This window comes from Mytilus edulis, chromosome 1 (assembly GCF_963676685.1).
Source record: "Mytilus edulis chromosome 1, xbMytEdul2.2, whole genome shotgun sequence".
Classification (NCBI taxonomy): domain Eukaryota; kingdom Metazoa; phylum Mollusca; class Bivalvia; order Mytilida; family Mytilidae; genus Mytilus; species Mytilus edulis.
Genome location: NC_092344.1, coordinates 117,609,663 through 117,632,953, shown reverse-complemented (window position 1 = coordinate 117,632,953; position 23,291 = coordinate 117,609,663). Strand labels below are relative to the sequence as shown.

The following is a 23,291-nucleotide window of genomic DNA, read 5'->3' as shown; positions in this document are numbered from 1 at the left end:
AACTAGATAGGTGATGGATCCGAACATTTTACCGGAATCTATAACAACTCGCCCCAAGAACATATCGTCCCTCAACAAATCGCCCCACTTTTTCACTAACTCGCCCAACTATTGCTTACAAAGTCGCCCCACTTATGAAAAAGGTTAAAATCCCGTTCAATAAAAGTCCTCCAACTCGTACCAATTTTGAAAAATAGTAAAATCCCGAAGAATTTAGTCCTGCCAACTTAGGCAACTAACCCATTTATGAAAACAATGATAACCTGACTTCACTGCATTAATGACTACCAAGGAGTTTAATTCCAACGAATAAAAGTCTGCAAACTCGTCCTTGTTATAAGTTAAATGATTACTAATGAAAACCTCAGAAATGAAGCTTTGTTTTTAACTCTTTTCTTTTGGGTTGAAATAAAGCAGAACTTAATAGAAGTCAGTATCAGTATGATTTCTGTGACGTGCGATGTTATTGACTATTGTAAGATCATTGTAACTGTTTATAACATTTGTATCCTGATTGATGTTATCACCGATTTACTGTATAAGTAAAAAAATCATTGGTGTTTATAACAATAATAATGTTCAAGTATCGAGTCAGGCTCCTGTAAATACAAAATTAGATCTACATAATAATAACTTGATAATGTATCTCTACTACAATTTTATTTTGAAGAAATGATTGAAGAATCTTTCAATTTCTACCATAATCATTTATTATAGTTTCAATTTTTATTAGTATCAGCAGTGATTATTTAAGTCTTGTAAAGATACGTTTTCAGTTGTGGGGTAAGTTGGCCGAGACCTTTATTATACATTTTCGGAATTTTACCATTTTTCATGAGTGAGGCGAGTTGGCATTCAATGTCATTCTATCATTTAAGCCAATAAATAAAAGGATTGTTTGTACGAACTACGTTCGGTGCCATTTAAAAAAATATATATATATTTCCAGTACTCATAATTACCTTTCCTCGAACCTTGGTCCACTACTGAATCGTGATAAAGACTAGTAAATTTGGAACTGAAAAAGGAAAATTGACTATTAGGAGCGGCAAATCGTCACTTTCGCGTGCATGGGAAACATTTTTTCCAAATCAAGAAAAGGGCAACTATAAAGATGTTAGATCTATGCAAGTCAATGTTTGACACGTTCTCCACTTGGAAGCTATCGTTATTATAGGAATCAGTTGGTGTTTTTATTAAAGGTACTAGTAGCAAAATTTTTGCACGGTAAAGTGTCGCATTGAATAAATACAATAACATGTGATATTGTATTTATTCCAGTTCAACTAATTTATTATAGCCCACATCCGAAGGAGGGCATACTGTCAGTTTACTAATGTCTGTCTGTCTGTCCGTATTTTCGGCAGTTATTTGTTCGTCCGTCTGTCCTGGCGTCCTATTACATTTCTGTTGCATTTTTTCTTAAGATCTACAAATCCTAGCTTTCCATTTACTGTCCCTTCAATTTAATTTGAATATATGCAATGCGATCGAAGTCACATTTTGTTATAAGAATCAGCCTTAAATCAAATCATTGTCACATCAGGTCGTATAAAGATAAGGGCAACAAATCAGACTTGCAACATTTGCTTTTTCCCCAATTCCAATACTTACAGTGTCGACTTCATTAATTATATCCCAATGAGCTGTCACAAACATTTTATCACAAATGCTACAGCTGTCTTCTTATCTTAGCAAACACGTGCATGCAACAAATAACGGATATAACAGCATTTTGGAAAGGGAAATTAAGTTTGTATCATATGATTTTAAATGTCTCAAAAGAAAATTTCAAGTATATTAAGGTTTTCCAAATGACCCCTTTTAGGTTAAGTTCGATAGGGGATTAATACTAACAAAGTAACAATGAAGCCAGTTCTTAAGGCGGCTGAAAAGGTGGAAACATCAATGGCTGTCATCCTCACTGATCTTCACATGATCTTCTTCTTCTGATACTTCAAAACTATGGCCCAAGTACATCTAAAATTGAGAATGGAAATGGGTAATGTGTCAAAGCGACAACAAACCCGACCATAGAGCAGACAACAGCCGAAGGCCACCAATGGATCTCCAATGTAGCGAGAAACTTCTGCACCGGGAGGCGATCTTCAGCTGGCCCCTAAACAAATATGTATACTAGTTCAGTGATAATGGACGTCATACTAAACTCCGAATTATATACAAGTACAAGAAAATAAAATTAAAAATCCTACAAGACTAACAAAGGCCACAGGCTCCTGACTTGGGACAAGCGAAAAATTACGGCGGGGTTAAACATGTTTTTGAGATCTCAACCCTCCCCCTATACCTCAAGCCAAATATAGAAAAAAACAAACGCATATTAACAATACGCATCGTAAAACTCAGTTAAAGAGACGTCCGAGTCCGATGTCAGAATATGAAACAAAAGAAAATAAACAAAAAGACAATAATACATAAATAAAAACAGACTACTAGCAGTTACTGACATGCCAGTTCCAGACCTCAATTAAACTGATTGAAAGATTATGTCTTCATCATGTGAATATCAGGCACATTCCCTCCTGTTAGGGGTTTATTATTATACCATCATGAAATATATGAGAAGAACATAACCCATGTCATGCCAACAACTGGTTTTAGAATAAATGTGTTTAATTCCGATGCAAAGACCCTATAAGTGAATCAATATTAAAGCCAAAAAATGCAATCTTTAATGACCTGACAACAGTATCGTAACTATATCCTAGATTTAATAAAACAATATCCCGCAAATAGGCAGCAGCGTGTAAAAATAGGACAAAGTTTAAGTCAAATGCTTGATATTTATTAAGGTTTTCCTCGGGGATCTATACTTGGCCTGTCTGCAATCAACTATTAAATCCTTAGAGGAAGATTGCAACTCCCTAATATCATGGTTTTCATTAAAAAAAAAGGCCGGCAAACTCAGAAAAATTTAAGGCAATCGCAATATGTCCAAAAACACAATCACAGATTTCAACCTAAACCATGTAAACGGCATCATTAAAAGGTGTGGTGATGAGGTGAAACGTATATAGGCATAACTATGAACTTTAAACTGAATTTCAAAACACACCTCAAATATTTGTAAAAAAAAAATGCAGAACGACAACTTAACATATTAAAAAAACAAACTTATCTATCCCAGACTATCTAAACCTTTACAACTTTTCATTGTTTCGTCCTTTCAAACCCCGGTTATTGCCCACTAGCATGGCACTTTCTCTTGCTATCTCAGAACTAATATTTTAAAGATCTTTAAACATATTTGAGCTTTATTAATATTAATATTTAGTTATCTTTTGTATTTTTCAACATGATATAAATAGTTTGTTGTCCTTAACTATACATAATTAGTTGTCTTGTCTTGATTTACCTTAAACTATGCTTTAGTTATATAAGTGACATTACAAAACCACTCGTAACTTTCCAACAGCAACTGCAATGAATCATCCACAAGTCATTTCAAGTTTGATTTAACAGTCTGCTTTTAAGTAATTTGTTATTTTTTATGTGTTTTTTCTGGTTTTATTTGGAGGGATGGAGCGGGTATTTTGCCTTTTTGTTGTTGTCATGTGTGGTTTCTTAACTCTCCATTAGTTTTATACAGACGATAGGCTTACTTAACCAGCGATAATTTTATTCCTGATAAAAATGATTTTAGGCGGATACAAATTGCTTGTCACACACATATGATAAGTCCATGATAGTTTTGTAAGTCCGATTTCAGTTGACACCGTCCACCTGCTGTTTATTTTCTAGGTAACAATCTCCGTGTCCTCATTTTACTAGGAACATTTCTGTTGTGGAAGCGTTCAAATATATAAAAAAGAAAGATGTGGTATGATTTCCAATGAGACAATTTTAACTCTGGACAACGTCAAGAGACCAAATTGACACAGAAATGAACAGCTACAGGACACTACACACGTTTATGTTTATGCGTACACGAACCTCTCATTATTTCCGTATTTTTTTTATTTTTTTTTATTAATTTGATATAGAAAATAAAATTATGAAATTTGAAATCACAGATGTTATGAAAAGGAAGGATTTTAATATTCATTATACGAATCTGACATACTAAAGTGGACTGCTAGGAATATTTTAAAATATAATATAACACCACCTTATTTTCATGACAAAACTTAAAACACGAACTTCAAACTTTAATTGAATCATCTTAAATTATTGTTGAAATATTAACTAAACGACCAGAAATAAAAATAGACATATTCGCTAGCCAAATGTTACGAGTCATGGCTCACACTAGTCGTTTACTGACTATCTTTGAAAAGGAACTATATTACCATTAACATTTAAAGTATGAACTGAATGCTTCTTTTCGTAGTTTAATTGAAGTGTTTGGCGCTGATAATGAATTGTTTCCAAAAACCAAAGGAACAGAGAAAAAACATGCAACCATATAGCCAAACAATTCTTAGTGAAAGGCATAGATGAACTTATATTTGTGTTGTAAAGAGATACACACCGAAACATTATATATATAACGCAGAAGCGCTTAATATATGCACAAGTTTTAACTATCTTTAAGATGTGTATGTCTGCTGGAAACTCCTCCTCGTTCTACACAAAACTGAAGTTTTACTAAAGAAGGTTTTATAATACGATCTTTAATATATTCATAATTTTTTTTTCAGTTCACCTACCCTGATTTTCTTTTTTTAAACTACATAACAAAGTCAGATATCCCGCATAGAGTTTAACAGTCTATTGTGTAAAAAAGATTAAAATTTGTTATGAATTTAAAGGCTCATTTCTTTGTCTATTCAAATATGATCTTTCATTAAAACATTTTGTTAAAAACATGTTACAACCGTCCTATATATAGTTGTTATTAAGAAAAGCTAAAATATACAAAAACAATCTGTTCAATAGGTTTAAAAAAAAAAAGAGACCCCTATAACTGCAGTCCAGGACATATACATAAGAATAAAGATCAAATATAGCATTGCTACTTTTTTTTTATCAAACTTTAATTGACCAACGACTTGTTTTGAAGACAATAATGTGAATAAGAAAACATCTTAAATATGATGTAAAAGAGGGACGAAAGATACCAGAGAGACAGTCAAACTCATAGATTAAAAAATAAAGTAAAGTGCACACTGTTCTGTTTAATTTCTTGTAAATAAATATACAAAAGGCTGCAAGGGACCTGAGTTCCTTATCTGGCAAAAAACTACAATATTGCAAGGGAGTTCTCTTTTCAATGACTGTATACAACACTAGAAGGTAGACGGAATTAAAAATCCAAGAGACCTGAGTTAATATGTGCACTTACGGGTTGTTTTATCAGTTGTGTGTCGCCTTAATCGTGTCAAGACCATGTGAAGGTCACCATAACAAAATAAACATTTCACAATTCAAATATAATTTTATTATGCTCAATATTTTTCATCAATATTATGCTGTAATTCTTAAAAAAATATATTAAAGTATCTTCAACAAAATAAACTTAATTGCATAAAAATCATAATTGCATGAACACAAACAAACATATATTAATAATAAAATAGTGGAGTACCGTTGTATTTTTTCACCATTTTACAACCTTAGTCGAAATGCGAAATGTTTTGCAAAATGGTGAATTCTCATGTTGTGGTTCTGTAGAATATCTTATGAAGATGATATTTTAAGCAGTTTTAAATGCCTTTATTTAACTTCTGACTTTTATTAAAACATACATGATCCTAATGGGTATTCAGGATGATTATTTTTTTGTAACATTCATGATGCAGGGTATAAAACGAGAAACATAGAACCTTTGTGCTGCAACACGTATAAAACGAGAAGACATTGTAATGTAACATGACACAATGTATATACCGAAAAAAACATTGTAACGTTTCGTGGTACAAAGTATAACTTAATCTTTCACGATTTATCCTCTCACAGTTAAACTTTATATTTAAAACGCTCGGCGAGCCTCGCGTTTTAAATTTGAAAATTTACTGTCTTGAATGGTTTAATATCGTATTTAGATCTATTTACACACAACACAGTGGTAGAATCTATATGTAAAGTTATGTAGTAAAGGGTATTAAATAAGAAACATTGTAAAGTTACATGATAAGGGATATAAAAGAACTCATTCATAATATGACACAAGTACACACCCGTGATATCGCTGGTCCGTGACTGAATTAAAGTATATAACTATGCCTAAGCCTTATTTTTGTAATTGGTATTGTCATCTTGTAAAGTCATGTCAATTATAAGATACACAGTTTTCTCTGCTTTCAAATCTTTCTGTTTGAACCCGTCGACCTGGAACTGATCAATTATTGGTAACATTAATTATTTGGAAAACAAAAGGTCCTGGTTATCCAGGAATGGAGTATGTTTTAATCAACATCATTGTCCTATATTAGTTATCTTAGAAAGTCTTGCTGATTGCTGAATAAAACTACAATAGGGAACAATTTGACAATGATTGAATTTAGTAGTGTCAGTCCTTTGATTATGACCCGTGTATATAGCAAAATCCTAAATACACCGTTTGGTGGTGCGCCTGTAAAATGCGGAACGTACAGATAAGGTAATAGGTAACAGGTGAATATACTATTGGTATCGGTATCGGATTCGACCCGGAACTTGTTAATTATTGGCAATATTAATTATGTAGAAAACAAAACGGCCTGGAGTGGTGTAATTTTTAATCTACACCATTGTTCTATATTAGCTATATATAGAGTTGAATTCTTTGATTTGTCGTTTTTACCCGATGACGGCTGACAAATTGGACCTCGTTATTTTAGTATTATAGATAATGAAAGGCATAAAAGGAGAGGATTTTTCGTTACGAAGAACGATACAAGGTATGGAGGAAGCTGATGTAAGACAATTTTTTTTTAAATCGATACAAAATGTACTTTAAAACATAATTGGCAATTAAAAACTTCGGATAAGCAGTAATTTTGAGAACGAAAAAAAAAACCAATCATAATAGTTTAAAAGAAAAATATCTAATACAGTGTAAACAAAAAAACAATTATGATATAGTTTAAAAAAAAAATTCTTATAGTCCTTCTACAGTGCAAGAAAAAAACAATTTTGATACAGTATAAACATTCATGTATTGATTAAAACGACATCGCTCTTTCTTGTATTGAATAAAAGTACAATGAACAAACAATCGAATTGATTAACATGAAAGACGTTTAGTTCATAAAAACATTTATACTTTCACTTGATGAAAACCGGATAAAATTATAAGAACATGAAAAGGCAAACCGTTAATCATGTATGAATTGTTGGTCCATGCATGGGCGTGTACCGTGCGATATTTATTATATTATGTGATACCCCAATTTGTCGCTCGTACTTTGCCTGATGTTTGAAAATTTTGTTTAAAAATAACACACATCAGCAAATGCAATGATTTGAATACATATGTGTGTAACATTCGATATAATTATAAATGTAAAGACCCCCTTTTCCATATGCTTATGGATTTGGCTTAAAAGACACCCTAAATTAATAATAAATGATATTAAATTAAACCCGAATGTCCTGACCTATAACAGATGAAACATTACGGAACAAATAACAAACATATTAAACAAAGATAGAAGAGATTCCTAGATGCCGTAATTTAGCTCATCCTATAATCACCAACATGTCGTTTAAAACGCCATGTCAACTTTTCCCACAAAGTACCAGATTTTTTGTCTCGTACATTTTTTGGTTGCATTTGATAAAACATTTGTTCTTGTGCAAGTATATCTTCACCAGGATCTAAACCACTGTCGCCACTACTGTTACTCTCTAGACTTCCGTCTTCTTTGTGTCTCATTCTTAAAAATTCTTCATATCCACCAGTTCCTATATCTCCATCAACAATCATAGTCCGTTCTTTCCCGCGCTTAATATAACGCCCTCCAGCGGACGTACTTTTAACACTTCGTATAGTCCTATCATCTACGCCCATTTTACAATCAGCATAGGTTATATCTCGTAATGTTTGTCTTTTCATACTACCGTGTTGCGTCTCGGTATGTTTTGGCTTTTTAACAGGCTTTAGTTTAGGGGCGCTCATCTTTGAACGTTCCGAGTACTTTGATTTTTGAATCGGTGGTTGTTTAGTTTTAGCATTAGGTGTCCTTGCATGTTTGATGTTTTTCCTCCAAGTAAAAGGCTGTTCATGGAAGCCATCATCGTCTTCCATATATTGGGAGAAATCCTCTCCGTCGTATTCTTTGACTACCTTCCGGTTACGCCGGTTGCGCCGCGGTGGTGGAATTGGCTGATCGTTGTTTTCGACAAAGTCAAAATTCATCGTCGCCTCGTGTTCCTCGTAGTCAGGTTCTGGGATATAAGGATATTCGTCGTCTGAGGCATGCGATGATTGTGAATTGTTGCGTCGTCGACTCACATATGATGAAGTCGGAACACCAGGTGCCCTCCTCTTCTTGTAATGTCTTGGTATTTCGTTTTCTGTTTCTGTATGATTGTCTTCTTGTTTACCTTCGAATAAAGGATTAACCACCACCTCCCCGACATTTACTATGGTGTCATGATCCGCGAAAGCTTTGGCATCTTCAGCATCGTAACTGGGTGTAACGTTGGAATTCGTTTCTGCTACTAGCAAATTTTCATTGTCTTCATCATCATCTGCTCCAAAGTAAGTATCCAGAACAAGTGGGACATCTTTGTCCCCAATTATCATAACTTTCTTCTCCTCTATCTTATTTTCTTCATAATCAGGTTTTATATCAATTGTATGATAGATATCTTCTTCTGGATTTATATTGCACTCTGATTTTGATTTCGTCTTAAACGATTCAGAAGACGACAACTTTCTTTCTGTCGTCTGCTCAAATGAATATTGTTTGTTATAAAGTTTATTTTCATTAGGTGGGAAATCTGGTATATTTGCAGCTTCATATGGTGACTTTGGAGCAGATGCTTTACTGCTATTTCTAGATAACAATATTTTTGGCGTATAATTTCCAATTTTTGGCAAAAATACTTGAGTCCCTGGAGGAGGTGGAGCAGCTCGGTTTTTGTTAAAGTTTAATCTAGATTTTTGCTCATATTGTTCAATCTTGTCATGAACGTTGATGAATTGAGACGACGATGATTCTATTTCTTTTAGCGGCTCTGCGAAAATTTGATCTACACTCCTCTCGTGTTTCTGCTTCCAGTCAATCGTTGAAAGTGGCTTCCGCGCCATTATGGTTATCTAAAAGAAAGAAAAGAAATTCATACAATTATTTTTGATAACAAAATTATTTGCAGCCTCTAAAAAGTTACAGGTCAGCAAACGACCTTCAACAATTAGCAATACCCATACAGTAAGTTACCAAGGCCACGTTGTAACAAAATTCGAAACAAACAAGGAGAAAACAAACAGCATAGTTTATACTTCAACAATGAACGAAAATGATATGATAACCACTGGATTCAAGTTCATGTATATTTTCTAAATAACAACCAGAACCAGGTAAACAACAGACTTTCACATGGTTCTTCGAAACCTCTCGTGATTAATTCTAATTTGCCCTTTATTCGTAAAACAAGAGTTCACACGCTAAACTTTGTCACCTGCTTTACTAACCATGGTTGAATTTATGTTGATAGTCTCTTATGGTTTATCTTAAGTTGAAAGTCTTGGAGATTAAGTTTAACTACAAGCATCACATAAACTTAACATTATGATCAATGATCTATTATTAAAGTGCAGTCAAGGTCAGATAAATCAAGCCAGACATACATGTTCGCCTTATAATCGTTCCATACACCAAGCATAGTTGACTCATTCCTTAAAGTATCTCAGAAGAGGACATACCTATGACCATCACCATGAAAATGAGGTCAAGAACAGATGGTATCTATTGTACTTCGTGCAATCTTTCCATGACCCCCTAAAATGACATCTCTTGCATGAAAAATCTATATAATCTTTATTAATATAACAAGTATGAAAAAAGGGTGACTGGCCCATTTTCTTTTTTCTAATTTAACCCTTAAACAAACTGAAGATCAAATTTCTTCTCAGTACTCAGTGATGTGGCAGATACAACTACAAATGCATTCCAAAATATGTTAATACTTCTGTAATAATGATCCACTAGGAAATCCACACAAATCTCTCTAAACACATTCACTCTTTAGTATCAATTCTATGTATTTAACTTAACAATAACAATCCCATATTTCTTGTGCGTCCGTATATCGCTTACAATTCTGAATACGACACTTTATCTGTATTTTATCCCATCTTTTGTTGGTCTCATATGGTGTGAAATAATTATATTTTATATCTACTGTATAAATATATTTCTTTAATCGGAGCGTGACAAAGCGGCTATTGTCTGGATTATGGTTTCAACATCTTGCTGTCCTGACCTATACTATGTTTTCAAATGCACCGTAAAGAACAACTCCTCGGATCATTAAACCAAAGAATTTTGGTCTTTATACTAGTTAATGAAAAGATTTTATCCTGTTCTCATGACTGGGCTATGAGGAAACTCTGATACAAAAGGAAATTTCTATACTGACTCTTATATAGGAGTAACAGACAGATATTTATTAGTGTGCAAACAGAAAAACATCTTACTTTATTTGTATACCTTCGAAAAGGCAATAATGATGCGAGGGGATATAACTCATATATATTGATAACATGATTCATTTCTTGAGAAAAAAGATATGAGAATACTTTTGACTATTTGATTTTTAAGTAGAGTCAAAAACTACTTGAAAATATAAAGTCATTAACAACGATTAACGGGTTTAACGTTTCATGAACTTTCCATGTAAACATATGTAAAACATCAGTCTATACAGAAATCGGGTTGAGTGGTTGTCGAAGCTATTTTTACGGAATATTGAAAAAAAAAAGTTCGCTTTTTAAAAAAGAAATCGGAATGACAGCAAAATTTAAACTTGTGATGAAATAATTCAAATTGTAACCGGTAGATTGTACAATATTCCATCTGTACTCTTTGCAAAACAGATAATTCTACTTAATTAATTACGAATTCGGACGAGGACACCACGAGTTGACGAAAAGTGGAATACTATCCACCATGGACAACTTTGGCAAAAAAGACGAATAGAAAAAAATCAAGAGTACATAAAATACTTGAAAATTGAAGATCAGCTCAAAGAACCCCACCAAAACCGACTATTAACTTAAGTACTCCATTAAAAGGTAAACAGTTAGTCTTGTTCCGTAAGTTGCACCTATCGACTCATGACAGCCTTGAAAAACGAAAGACAAAACTGTATCCGGTGATGTCACAATCTGGAAAAAATGGCACCGAGTTCTACAAATGGAACATATCCGTGGTTGTCTGTACACATTATTCCATAACGGTCAACCAAACAAATGCACAATCCAGATATACACGAATACACATATATTCAAACTGATTTCACGTCGAATCTATCCACAAATTGCTGTATCTTTGTCATGAAACACTTAATTCATATAAAAAAAATATAATCTTGCTGATTTCATCAGAAAAGTATAATTAGTGTTGTGGCACTGTTCTATTATAAATGATTGCTTTAGTAGGTACTTGTTCATGTATTTTGAACTTTTTGTCTTTAACAATATATCCTTGTAACCAAAGCGGAACTTGAGGTTATACCTTCATCTCTATTGTATCTACATATTACTTCTTAACTTAAAAATGTATAGATAAGATTACAAGAAGACATTTTACAAGGGACAGCATGGCAAGCCGTTTTACTATTTATTCGAATTTCAAGATATCTCCTATAATATATAAGATATCTCCTTTAATATATAAGATATCTTATATAATTTCATTTTTATAAGATATCTCATATATTATATAAGATATCTTTAATGTTATATAAGATATCTTTAATGTTATATAAGATATCTCATAAAGTTTATATGATATCTTATATACTTTATAAGATATCTTATAAAGTTCATAAGATATCTTATAAAGTATATGAGATATCTTATAAACAATTTTTATATAAGATATCTTATATAATTTATATCTTATATAATTTATAAGATATCTTATATAATTTATAAGATATCTTATATAGTTTATACGATATCTCATATAGTTTATAAGATATCTTATATATAGTTTATGAGATATCTTATAAAGACAATTATATAAGATATCTGATAAATTATATGAGATATCTTATAAACTATATGAGATATCTTATAAACTATATAAGATATCGTATAAAGTTTATGAGATATCTTGAAGTAAGAATAAATAGCAAAACGGCTTGCCATAGGACAGTAACATTAGTTTGTGTTGTACTATAAGTTCATATTATATGACATCTTCCTTGAGTTACATATTAACCAACAGCAAAGTGATTTTGTTATCTGATAGTAGTTTTCTGACAACTATTGTGATGTGGTCAGCTACACATTGACTGGAGGTTATATTGTCCCAATTAACTTACTATCAAGCAAAGATAAACGACCAATTAAGAAGTTTCTACCGTAAGAACATGGTTTAACCAAAAGAATGTCACAAGAGTTTTATAAAACTTGTTTTCAGATTTGGAACTGTCATAGCTTGTATCTTAAATTACGATAGTTCAATGTAGTAGCCTCTATCGTTTTTATTATTTAGCATCATAAAATAAACCAAAATAATAATCTTACTTGTTGTTTTTAATTCTTCAAACGACATGCATAAACTGACAGGGGGTCATTACAGTTTCTCAAAATTGAACTATAAACACCCTTAACCCTAAATAAAAACCTAATATCAATGATGTATTTTTTTTTTATATTTCAACCTATTTTCATGCACTTTAATATTCAAGTGTTCTAATTGTACTAATCAATACTATCTTAGAATAACTGTAGATTGTATGTGCTGTCCCTTTATTCTTATTTTCCACTGCATATTTATATAAGGAAATAAAAAATGGGGCCTGTGGCTCAGATAGGCTATTCCGAACAATTTTTAGAGATCGAGTGTTTCTTTGTATTTGAAGCATATAATACATGTGGCCGAATTTTCTCACATTAGTTAGTAAGAAAAAAATCGAATTAGCCAAATAAATCACATGTTATGGACAAAACTGTGAGAAGTCACACTAAACGTACAAGGACAATTTTGTATTAATCTTTAATGTACATGTCAAAATCTAGAACCTTGACTGCAGACGTGTATTTAACATCGTGATATCATCTTAATGGGTGGAGTATTTTAAATATTGAATTATGTGACGTTATACTCAACTTTTTGTTCATTTAAGTAAATATTTAAAACCTACGAACTACTGAACCGTGAATTTGAAAAATAAAATTGTTGAAAAAATCCAACGAAAAAGACAAATTTATCTGAAGAAAATGACATAGTTTCGGACTGTCAGTGTAGCTGTCCTGCTTCCGTCGTTCTCCTTGACCATGTACAATGAGTTCATTTTACTAGAATATATCGCTTACATATAGAGAGTAAAAACAGTCCGATATAACACTATGAAACTTTATCCAATCTCAAACTTTGCAACTTTTTCTGATCATATTTGTATATTATATAATTAGACAGTTTTTGAATTCAGATACAGAGAGTAATGCGGGGGAGGACGGCCGAATAGCATTATATTAAAGAACTTTAACAAGTGTCTGGCGTATAGGGAAATGCACTTCAGATTATGCATTTAAACGACAAAGAAAGTGCAAATAATGAAAACATTTAAAGAGAAAGCGAATTCAATAGTGTGATGATAAGATTGCAGATTGTCGATGGAACATTATTTTAAGAAGACATTAACATTTTACACATATTGAATAATAAATTGATAATTTGTTTCCACAACCCCAATGTAACAAGCTGACTGAACTTGGTTCATAAAAATTTACTTTCTTAATCTGAATAGTATGTATATATATTACCGATAACATCACCAGTCCAAATCAGAGCTCTATCATTTAGAATAAATATATTATGTCAAAAATAAACTTAACTGAACAAAAAAAAATAATTACTAAAGACAAGAATTTTGGAATTCCAAGCAAATAATCTGTATGAATCTAGTTTCATCGGCAGCACTTTTTTTTTTGGGGGGGGGGGGGGGGGGGGGGTATTTTTTAGAAAATTAATTGTTTATGGTGTTTGGTGTTGTAGATTTTAAAAATCTATTAAATCTTTCATACCTGAATGAATCAAACTCATTAATATAAGTTCATTATAAGTGTCAAACCCAAATTTAAAATTTACCTATATGGTTATTTTCCTTTTATATTTCACCCCAAATTCCAAACATTTTTGCTCTTTTAATTTGTAAATTTCCGTCTCCTACGGTAACAAATAAATGTTAAACGGAACAGTATTATTAGATTCCAAAAACAAACAGATACTTAATATCATTTTTCGGAGAGATCTTCAGAAAGTTCCATCTAATATTATCTTGGTAACACGGCTTCATCAAGAGCCCACTGGTGTACGGTATTTCAATTGAGGAACTTATGAATTGTCCACAAGTGGCGGTAACTATCTTTTCGCGTAAAAGATTTATTTATGTGTTAAAACCCCCATTTGCTATGTTAATTCCTATGATCAGTAAATTAACCCGAACTTTAACACGTAACAAGCCCAGTTAACATTATAATAAAGGTAAACATGTATATCTTTAGTTGTAATCAAATACCATAGTGACAAACTAAGGTATTACAAAAATGTATTTCTTTTCCTTTTCGGATACACAATTTTTAAGACGTACCTGAATATGTGTTATAACTTCAAAGAATTCCGAGTTTCATGAGAGAGAAGAGAGCCGCCATTTTAGCCAGGTTTTCGTGTTTACGAAGAAGCATTTTACCTATGCTGATTAACAAATTCGATCCAATTCATTGATCCATAGTTTCTATTGAAACCAGCTGAGCCGTAACCAATATCATAGGGTAGATTTCTATTGGCGTGTATTTAAATCCATTCATAGCCTAGCCCATGTCATTTTTTTCTAAGTTCATTATTTAGGTATTGAAATTTGAAAATTAATACATAAAAAGTTTGTAATTTTTTAAATTCCAAACGTCGGATTTTCTACAAAATATTTCAAATGTTGATAGTTATATACAAAAAGACGAGAAATGTTCATACGGGCTGTAGTATATGTACATATGTATAAATATTTTGTTTTAAAATGATTCTTAGTCGATGTAACTCAACTCATCAATCATTGAAATATCACAATAGTTTGTCATGATAGCCTAAGCAACCAACAAACAAGGAAAGGTTGCAAATACAACTTACTTACCTACCCACTTAATTGTTTTATGATATATCTAGACTTTTTCGGAAACGATTTTTTCAACTATAACTGTTCAAGTTTAGTTAAATTAGTCCAGTAGTTTCAGTGGAAAGTATTTCTGTCAGAACGTTGATGGACGACGGTACCAAGTAATTAGAACAGCTCGAGGGTTTGCCCTTTTGGGTAGGACTTTCTAAGGAGGAACCTGGACATAAGCTCAACATCCATTAAAGAGCAAGCATACAAGTCCCTAGTAAGACCATCACTAGAGTATGCTTGCTCTGTTTGGAAACCATACTTACAACAAGACATAGATATCATTGAAAAAGTTGAAAGGTGGAGTTTGTAACCAACAAATACAGAAACACATCAAGTATTGGTAACATGTTACAACACCTTGAATAGAACAGCCTGAAAGAAGAAAAGATTCAAGATTGGTAATTCTATATAAAATTGAACACGAAAAGGTTGCAAGACCTAAAAACAATAAATTAATCCCACAAAAAAGACATATCCGCCACTGAATGGAACTTCTACTTCCATTTAATTCAAATAAAAAGACAAAGGGTACTGCGTAATACCTTTCTGTTACGTTCTGTCATGTAACTTGATAAAAAGTACCATCATAGCCATATACAGTAATAGGTAGGATTATAAAGACACTTTTGCTGATGAAACACAAAGCTCACCTACCATATACCAAGCAGTGTGTGTAATATAAGTTAATACCATCGTATAATTCTAAAAACCTTATCATAATATACTGTCTATATATTGAATGACAAGACAGGGTTTTGACTTTTAATAACAGCAAAGAACAATTGTACAATTCCAGTACAGTAGATGGTAACAGAAAGGAATTTATTTTTTAATGTTGTTTTTTATTGCCGAGACAGATTTTTCATATAGCAAATAGAAGCTTAAAAAAAATGATTATTTTGCTATTTTGACCAATTTGTGATAATGTATTTTTCTAAGACTATCAAAAGAAAGGAATTGTTTTGAAAAAAAAATCTTTCCCGTTACCAACTCTGTCATGTTACTGAAGATTTTGTCATGTTACCTACAAATCTGACTATAATGGAAATTTACTATATTTCTTAACCTTATGTATTGTATAGCTAAACATATTAATTGGCTTTGGATAAAATTATGCAGGATGTGCTAGTAAACCACAAATAGTATCTTTACCTTATTCCTCATTCACATTAGAATACTTCTTAAATTGATTAAAGGGAAAAACTGGAATTTTTGGTACCATTTTTTACATTGGTAATATATAGTTCAATTATCACATTTATCAAATCTAAAATGACAACTGTTCCTGAGTCCACAATGTTTGTTCTTTGTTTTGTTTTGTGCTATTAAAATAGAGGTTCCAAAGACATTATTTTTGTGTTTTTCTCATTGCCCAAAAATAGACGTTTTCAGATATTGTCTCATATATAAATCAATCGAACAATATGTAATCATCGGATGAAGATGGAATATTGTATACCTAAACAAGAAGAATCGATGTCTTCTTGTAAGTTTCCTGTTGTGACATAAATTTCTACTTGTTGAAGGCGGTCACTCAATCGTCTTCTTCTTCTTCTTCTTCTTCTTTGATATAGTGGTGTCTAGATGTTCCGTGTAATGGAATCTGTTGGAATTGCTACTAGTCGATTTACAATTTTGCAAAATAGGCATAATCTGATGTTCACTCTTCGTTGGTATAGAGGTATCCAGTTAAGCTTGCTTATCATGCTTGTGACACTTGATTCGTTACTGTAGTCGTTGAAAATATAGCGAGCTGCTCTTCTTTGTATCCGCTCTATTTTGTCTATATATTATTGCGTATAGGGATCCCATATGGCTGCGCTGTATTCCACTCTTGGTCTTACTAGTGCATTGACAGCATTGGTTTTTGTTTGCTGTGGAGCTTTTTTGATGTTTCTGATGAGCATCCCTTGTGCTTGGTTTGCACTGGCTAGAATGTTGTTTATGTGTAAGTTCCAGCTAAGATCATCTTTGATGGTAATTCCCAAGTATTGTTTGTCTGTTAACTTTTAGTTGTTTCCTATGCATGTAATATAGTTCTTTAATTGGGTTTTATATCGTGTTAGGTGCATCACGTTACATTTGCTGACATTAAATTCCATTTTCCATTTCTGTTCCCATTTCGTCAGTGTTGTTAGATCTTTTTGAAGAATGGCTTGATCTTTGATAGTTCTAATCGGCCAGTATAGATGGTGTAATCATCAGCAAACAGATGGATTGTTGACTATGTTATCAGTGAAGTCATTGATGAAGATTAGGAAAATGACAGGTCCAAGTACACTGCTTGGGGTACTCCAGATGTGACTCCTACTTTGTCCGAATACTTAATTTCACGTACAACTGCATGTGTTCTGTTGTCTAAAAATGCTGTGATCCATTTGTGATTTCCCCCTCTTATCCCATAGTGTCTGAGCTTGTGTAGCAGGCGTGGATGGCTGACTTTATCAAATGTCTTTGCTAAGTCCAGGACTATTATATCTGTTTGTGTTTTACTGTCCATTTTACATGTTATATCATGTATCAGGCCTATAAGTTGTGTCTCGCACGATTTCTTACTTCTAAAGCCAGGTTGGAACTCGGATAGTATTTTATTAGTTTCTAAATGTTTCATGACGTTGGATACTACGATATGCTTCATAAGCTTGCAAAGGATGCAGGTTTAGTGAGACAGGTTTGTTGTCTTCAGTAAAAACTGATTGGAACTGATGGTTTAGCGTGTTGGCTTCAATGTCAACTGTGTCATTTGATGTTTGTCCTTCATGTTTCAATGGTGGCACTCCAGCTATCTCTTTACTCATGCATTTTAAAAACGAGATTTTTTTTTTTTTGGGGGGGGGGTAGTTTATAATCCGGTGCTATATGATGTTTAATTGTTGTCTGTGGTATGTGCTCAGTCTTGTTAGTAAGTTTATGTATCATCTTTAAATTCCTCCCATATTTTGTTTATATCTGTACTATACATTGAAGACCTGTTGGTGACCCTCTGCTGTTGTTTTTTATTTGGTCGGGTTGTTGTCTCTTTGACACATTCCCCATTTCCATTCTCAATTTTATTGCAGTTTATGATAACATCGTTTCCAAGATTATTTGCTTCTGCTTTCATGGTCCCAAAGTCTGCTTTCTTATATTGGTAAACTTTTCTTGGTGTCTGATTTTCTTTGATTGGTGTTGTTACTGCTTCGGCATAAACAATATTATCGTGTTCTCCCTGGACAGACTTCAGTATGTAAGCCGAAAGAGGTATGGTAAAAAAACCAGACTGAGATTTCTCTCCATTGATTTGCACAACTGTAGATCACTGTAGCTACAAACTGAGACTACCATGAGTTATAGTAGTCTCAGCGGCTACAAAATAAGATTTGACTATTTAATATTAAGGATTTGTCAACTGTGTATCTATGTGGCACTTGTGACAATCTAGTTACATGGGACGATAGAGGAATAGTTTGTGACACATGCAATCAGTGGTACCATGTGTCATGCCAGTCGATGAACACTAAATCGTATAATGAATATGCAAATGACAGTGGACTTGCATGGGATTGTATCACATGTGGATGTCCAAACTATTCAACACAGATGCTATTCATTAATACTTAGCACATCAAACAATTACAGCGTATTGTCTGACACCTCTCTTACCAGTCCAACGTCTTCAATAAATATGAGACCCTTACATGCTTCCACACCGGATAAAAACAAGAACAGAAAACCATCAAAGAAATCTGAAACACCACTAAGATTACTAAATGTTAACTTCCAATCAATCAAAAGTAAACAAGGACAAGTACTTAATCTCATAGAAAGCACAAACCCAGATATTATCTTTGGAACCGAAACATGGGTAGACAATAAGATCACTGGCAGTCAAATATTCCCTCCTGGATATAACATCTTCCGGAAAGACAGAAACTGTAGTGGAGGGGGCGTACTAGTTGCTATTAAAGATAAATATATAACAACAGCCGTACCTGAACTACAAACTGACTGTGAAATTGTCTTGTGCAAACTTTAACTCATTGGACACAAAGCCATATACTTAAGCTCATATTACAACCCCAAAACATCAAACGAGAATGGGTACTTAGGACTTGAGAAGAGCCTAACCAGAGCGAACAATATAAAAAAATGCTTTAATCATCATGGCTGGTGATTTTAACCTACCAGGCTGGGACTGGAAAACCAAATCACTGAAGCCCAATACACAGAATACCAACATACACCATAAGTTCACTGACATCCTGGACGATCATGGCTTACAACAAATGGTAGAGGAACCAACAAGAGAATCATACACACTAGATCTCATAATCACGAACTACCCAAACTGCTACAATAGAGTCGAAACCATATATATCGGGCATATCAGATCATGACATCGTCTTTGCAGAGTTGAACACCATACCATAAAAAAAAACCTCAAAAGCCAAGGAAAATATCCTTATATAAAAAAGCTAAGCGGGAAAACATCAAAGAAGATCTCAAATTAATAAATACAGATGTTACCAAGATGAACCATCAAGAATGTAGTACACAAGAAATGTGGGACTATGTTCAAGGTAAACTTGAAAATACTATAAATGCCAACATATCACAAAAACAGCTAGAACAAAAGACGGTAACCCTTGGATTACGACAGACATCAAACGCTCATAAAGAAAAGAGAAAAAACATTACAATAAATAAAAAGAAACAAGAATCGCTCAAGTTGATTTTTTTGGCATTTATCTTTCGTTAAAGGGTTTGAGTGTCCAATTTCATTGAATTTTGTTTTTAAAAAAAATTGTGTAAAATTGTCGTTAAAGGGCAATAACTCGTTAAGTGGTGAATTGACAATTTTGGTCATATGAACTTATTTGTAGATCTTACTTTGCTGATCATATTTGCTGTTTACAGTTTATCTTTATCATTAATACTATTAAAGATAATAACCAAAAACTGCAAAATTTCCTTAAAATTACCATTTTAGTGGCAGCAACCCAGCAATGGGTTATTAGATTCATCTGAAAATTTCAGGACTGATAGAACTATCTTATGAATACTTTTACCACGTGTCAGATTTTCTCTAACTGCCTTGGTTTTTAAAATATACGTCAAAAAATGCATTTTATCCCTATCTTCTATTTTTAGACATGGTGGCCATGTTTTTTTGACGAAACAGAAAATAAAACAAAAACTTTATTCTAGACATCCTAAGGATCATTCAGCTCAAGTTTGGTTGGAATTGGTTCAGTGGTTTCAGAAAAGAAGATTTTTTAAAGTTAGAAAACATGATAAACAAATTGTGTAAAATTGTCCTTAAAGGGCAATAACTCTTTAAGTGGTCAATTGACAATGTTGGTCCTATAAACCTATTTGTAAATCTTACTTTGCTGAACATATTTGCTGTTTAAAGTTTATCTTTATCATTAACACTATTCAAGATAACCAAAAACTGCAAAATGGCCTTAAAATTACCAATTTTACTGGCAGCAACCCAACAATTTAGATCCATCTGAAAATTTCAGGGCTGATAGAACATTACCTTAAGAACACTTTCACCCCAAGTCAGATTTTCTCTAACTGCTTTGTTTTGTTTTTTTTAGATATAAGCCAAAAACTGCATTTTACCCCTATGTTCTATTTTTAGCTATGGCGGCCATGTTTTTTTGACGAAACAGAAAATAAAACACAAACTTTATTCTAGATACCCTTAGAATTATTCAGTGTAAGTTTGGTTGGAATTGGTTGAGTAGTTTTAGAGGAGAAGATGTTTGAAATAGTTTACACCAGATGGACGATGACGGACGACGACGGACGCCAAGTGATGGCTAAAGCTCACCGTTTCGAAAAAAAAATCAGCTGATGCTAAGCATACCATCAAAATATAAAGAACTAAAAAGACTGGTAGTAGATATTTCCAATATGCTGGTATTATTTCTCTCTGTACGGTACAGAGAGAAATAAGACGAGCATATTGGAAATATATAGAGAATATAATAACACCTGATCCCAAAGAAGACAAACCAAACTGCATGAAACGTTTCTGGACATTCATCAAGCACAAAAGATCAGACGGAAACCTTATACTACCATTAAGGAACAATGGACTACTCCATCCTGAGTCAGTTGAAAAGGCTAACATACTAAATAAACAGTTCCAATCAGTTTTTCTCTGACAAAAAAAACAACTTTACAGAAACCGAATTCAAAAACCGTTGTGACATGACCAACAACAACTACCCTGGACTTCAAAAAAGACCTGAACATAACAGAAAATGGAATAGCAAAACTATTGTCCAACCTAAACCCATTTAAAGCTGCGGGTCCAGACACCATTACATCAAGGGTGCAGAGGGAATTAGCCATAGACATTGCACCAATCCTTACCACCATCTTCAGACGATCATATGAAACAGGCGATTTACCGGACATATGGAAAAAGGCTAACGTAATCCCAATATTCAAGAAGGGAAAACGGTTTGATGCAGTAGTCTCGCTTACCTGCATTTGTTGCGAAATCATGGAGTACATTGTAACAAGCCACATAATGACCCATGCTGACAAACACAACAGAGGTACAACATACTGTATCCACTCCAACACGGATTCAGGAGAGGCCTGTCCTGCGAAACACAACTGATTGAGTTTATTAACGATATCACCATAAACATGGAAAACAAACAGACTGCCTTATTATGGATTTTTCTAAGGCCTTTGATAAAGTAGGTCATAGCCGACTTACACACAAACTGGATCATTATGGCATAGGAGGGAAAACCAACAGGTGGATCACAAACTTCCTGGCCAACAGAAAACAAGTCGTAGTTGTAGAAGGGGAAAAATCTGATACAATCAACGTCGATTCAGGCGTCACACAAGGATCAGTTCTTGGACCCAGTTTGTTCCTTTTCTATATAAATGACATGCCAGAGGGAATCCGATCAAGGGTAAGACTCTTTGCTGATGATACAATCATATATCTCCAATACCATCAGACACAGACAGCGACCACCTTCAGGAAGATCTAAATAAGCTGGCAATTTGGGAAAACAAATGGCAAATGGCATTTCATCCAGATAAATGTAATGTTCTTATCATAACAAGAAAATGCAAGTCTATTATAAAAGAATATGTACTGCATGGCCACATTCTCGAATCTCTTAACTCCGAGTCTGCAAAGTAATTTGGTTGCACCATCAGCTCCGATTTAAAATGGAATGAACACATCAAAAACATATGTGTTACGGCAAACAAGACCATAGGCTTCCTCAAACGTAACTTGAACATCAATAACAACACAATAAAAGAAAATGCATACAAATCACTTGTAAGACCGACTCTAGAATATGCATGTACAGTCTGGGATCCCTATCAACTAAACAACAAAAAAAGCGACTGGAAATGGTACAGAGGAGAGCAGCCACATATGCACTAATAGATATCATAACACATCATGATTTGTTAGTGACATGCATAACCAACTGGAGAGTAACCCCTCGATGACCGTAGGAGGACATCAAGGCTCACAATGATGTAAACTTGCCAACGGGATGGTGAAATTTGACACCACTTATACTCTCATTCCACCAGATAGGCTATCCAGAAATATCAACACTAATGGATACCAAGTACCATCTTGTAGGACCCAAGTGTGGAAGGAATATTTTTACCCAAGGACGATTCGAGACTGACTGGAATGCACTACCACATACTGCCATCAGTGCAGATAGTCTTGAATGCTTCAAGACTTACCTACATGAGATGAACTAGATCAACTTCAAGATGTTTTTAAATTCACTGTATATATATGATGACGGTACAGTATGGTGCCGATTTGAAGAATGACCATAAAAAAATTAAGGCTCATTTGACGGTAACGGTCGCGAAAATGCGTGTTTGTCTTCGTAGACAAAAGATATATTTACACTTAAAAATAATATGGACACTTTTAGTTTTGATACCAAAAAGTATCAACAAAAAGTAACACATTTCAAATGTTATATTTCCCGCTATATTAACTTTTC

The 23,291-nt window shown here is 33.3% G+C and overlaps 1 protein-coding gene across 1 annotated transcript; it reads right to left on the bottom strand.

The window, feature by feature from the left end:
• Positions 1–5,378: 5,378 nt before the first annotated feature.
• On the bottom strand, positions 5,379–14,898 carry LOC139501958 (uncharacterized). The gene is made up of 2 exons (XM_071291272.1): positions 14,716–14,898; positions 5,379–9,208 (listed from the first exon to the last, which is right to left on the bottom strand). Exon 2 carries the CDS (start codon positions 9,197–9,199, stop codon positions 7,619–7,621), a length of 1,581 nt encoding a protein of 526 aa, XP_071147373.1. The 5' UTR covers positions 9,200–9,208; positions 14,716–14,898; the 3' UTR covers positions 5,379–7,618.
• Positions 14,899–23,291: the final 8,393 nt, after the last annotated feature.

What these genes read in the sequence shown, in the direction of transcription:
- LOC139501958 (XM_071291272.1), bottom strand. Translation starts at nt 9,199, where the DNA reads ATGGCGCGGAAGCCACTTTCAACGATTGACTGGAAGCAGAAACACGAG.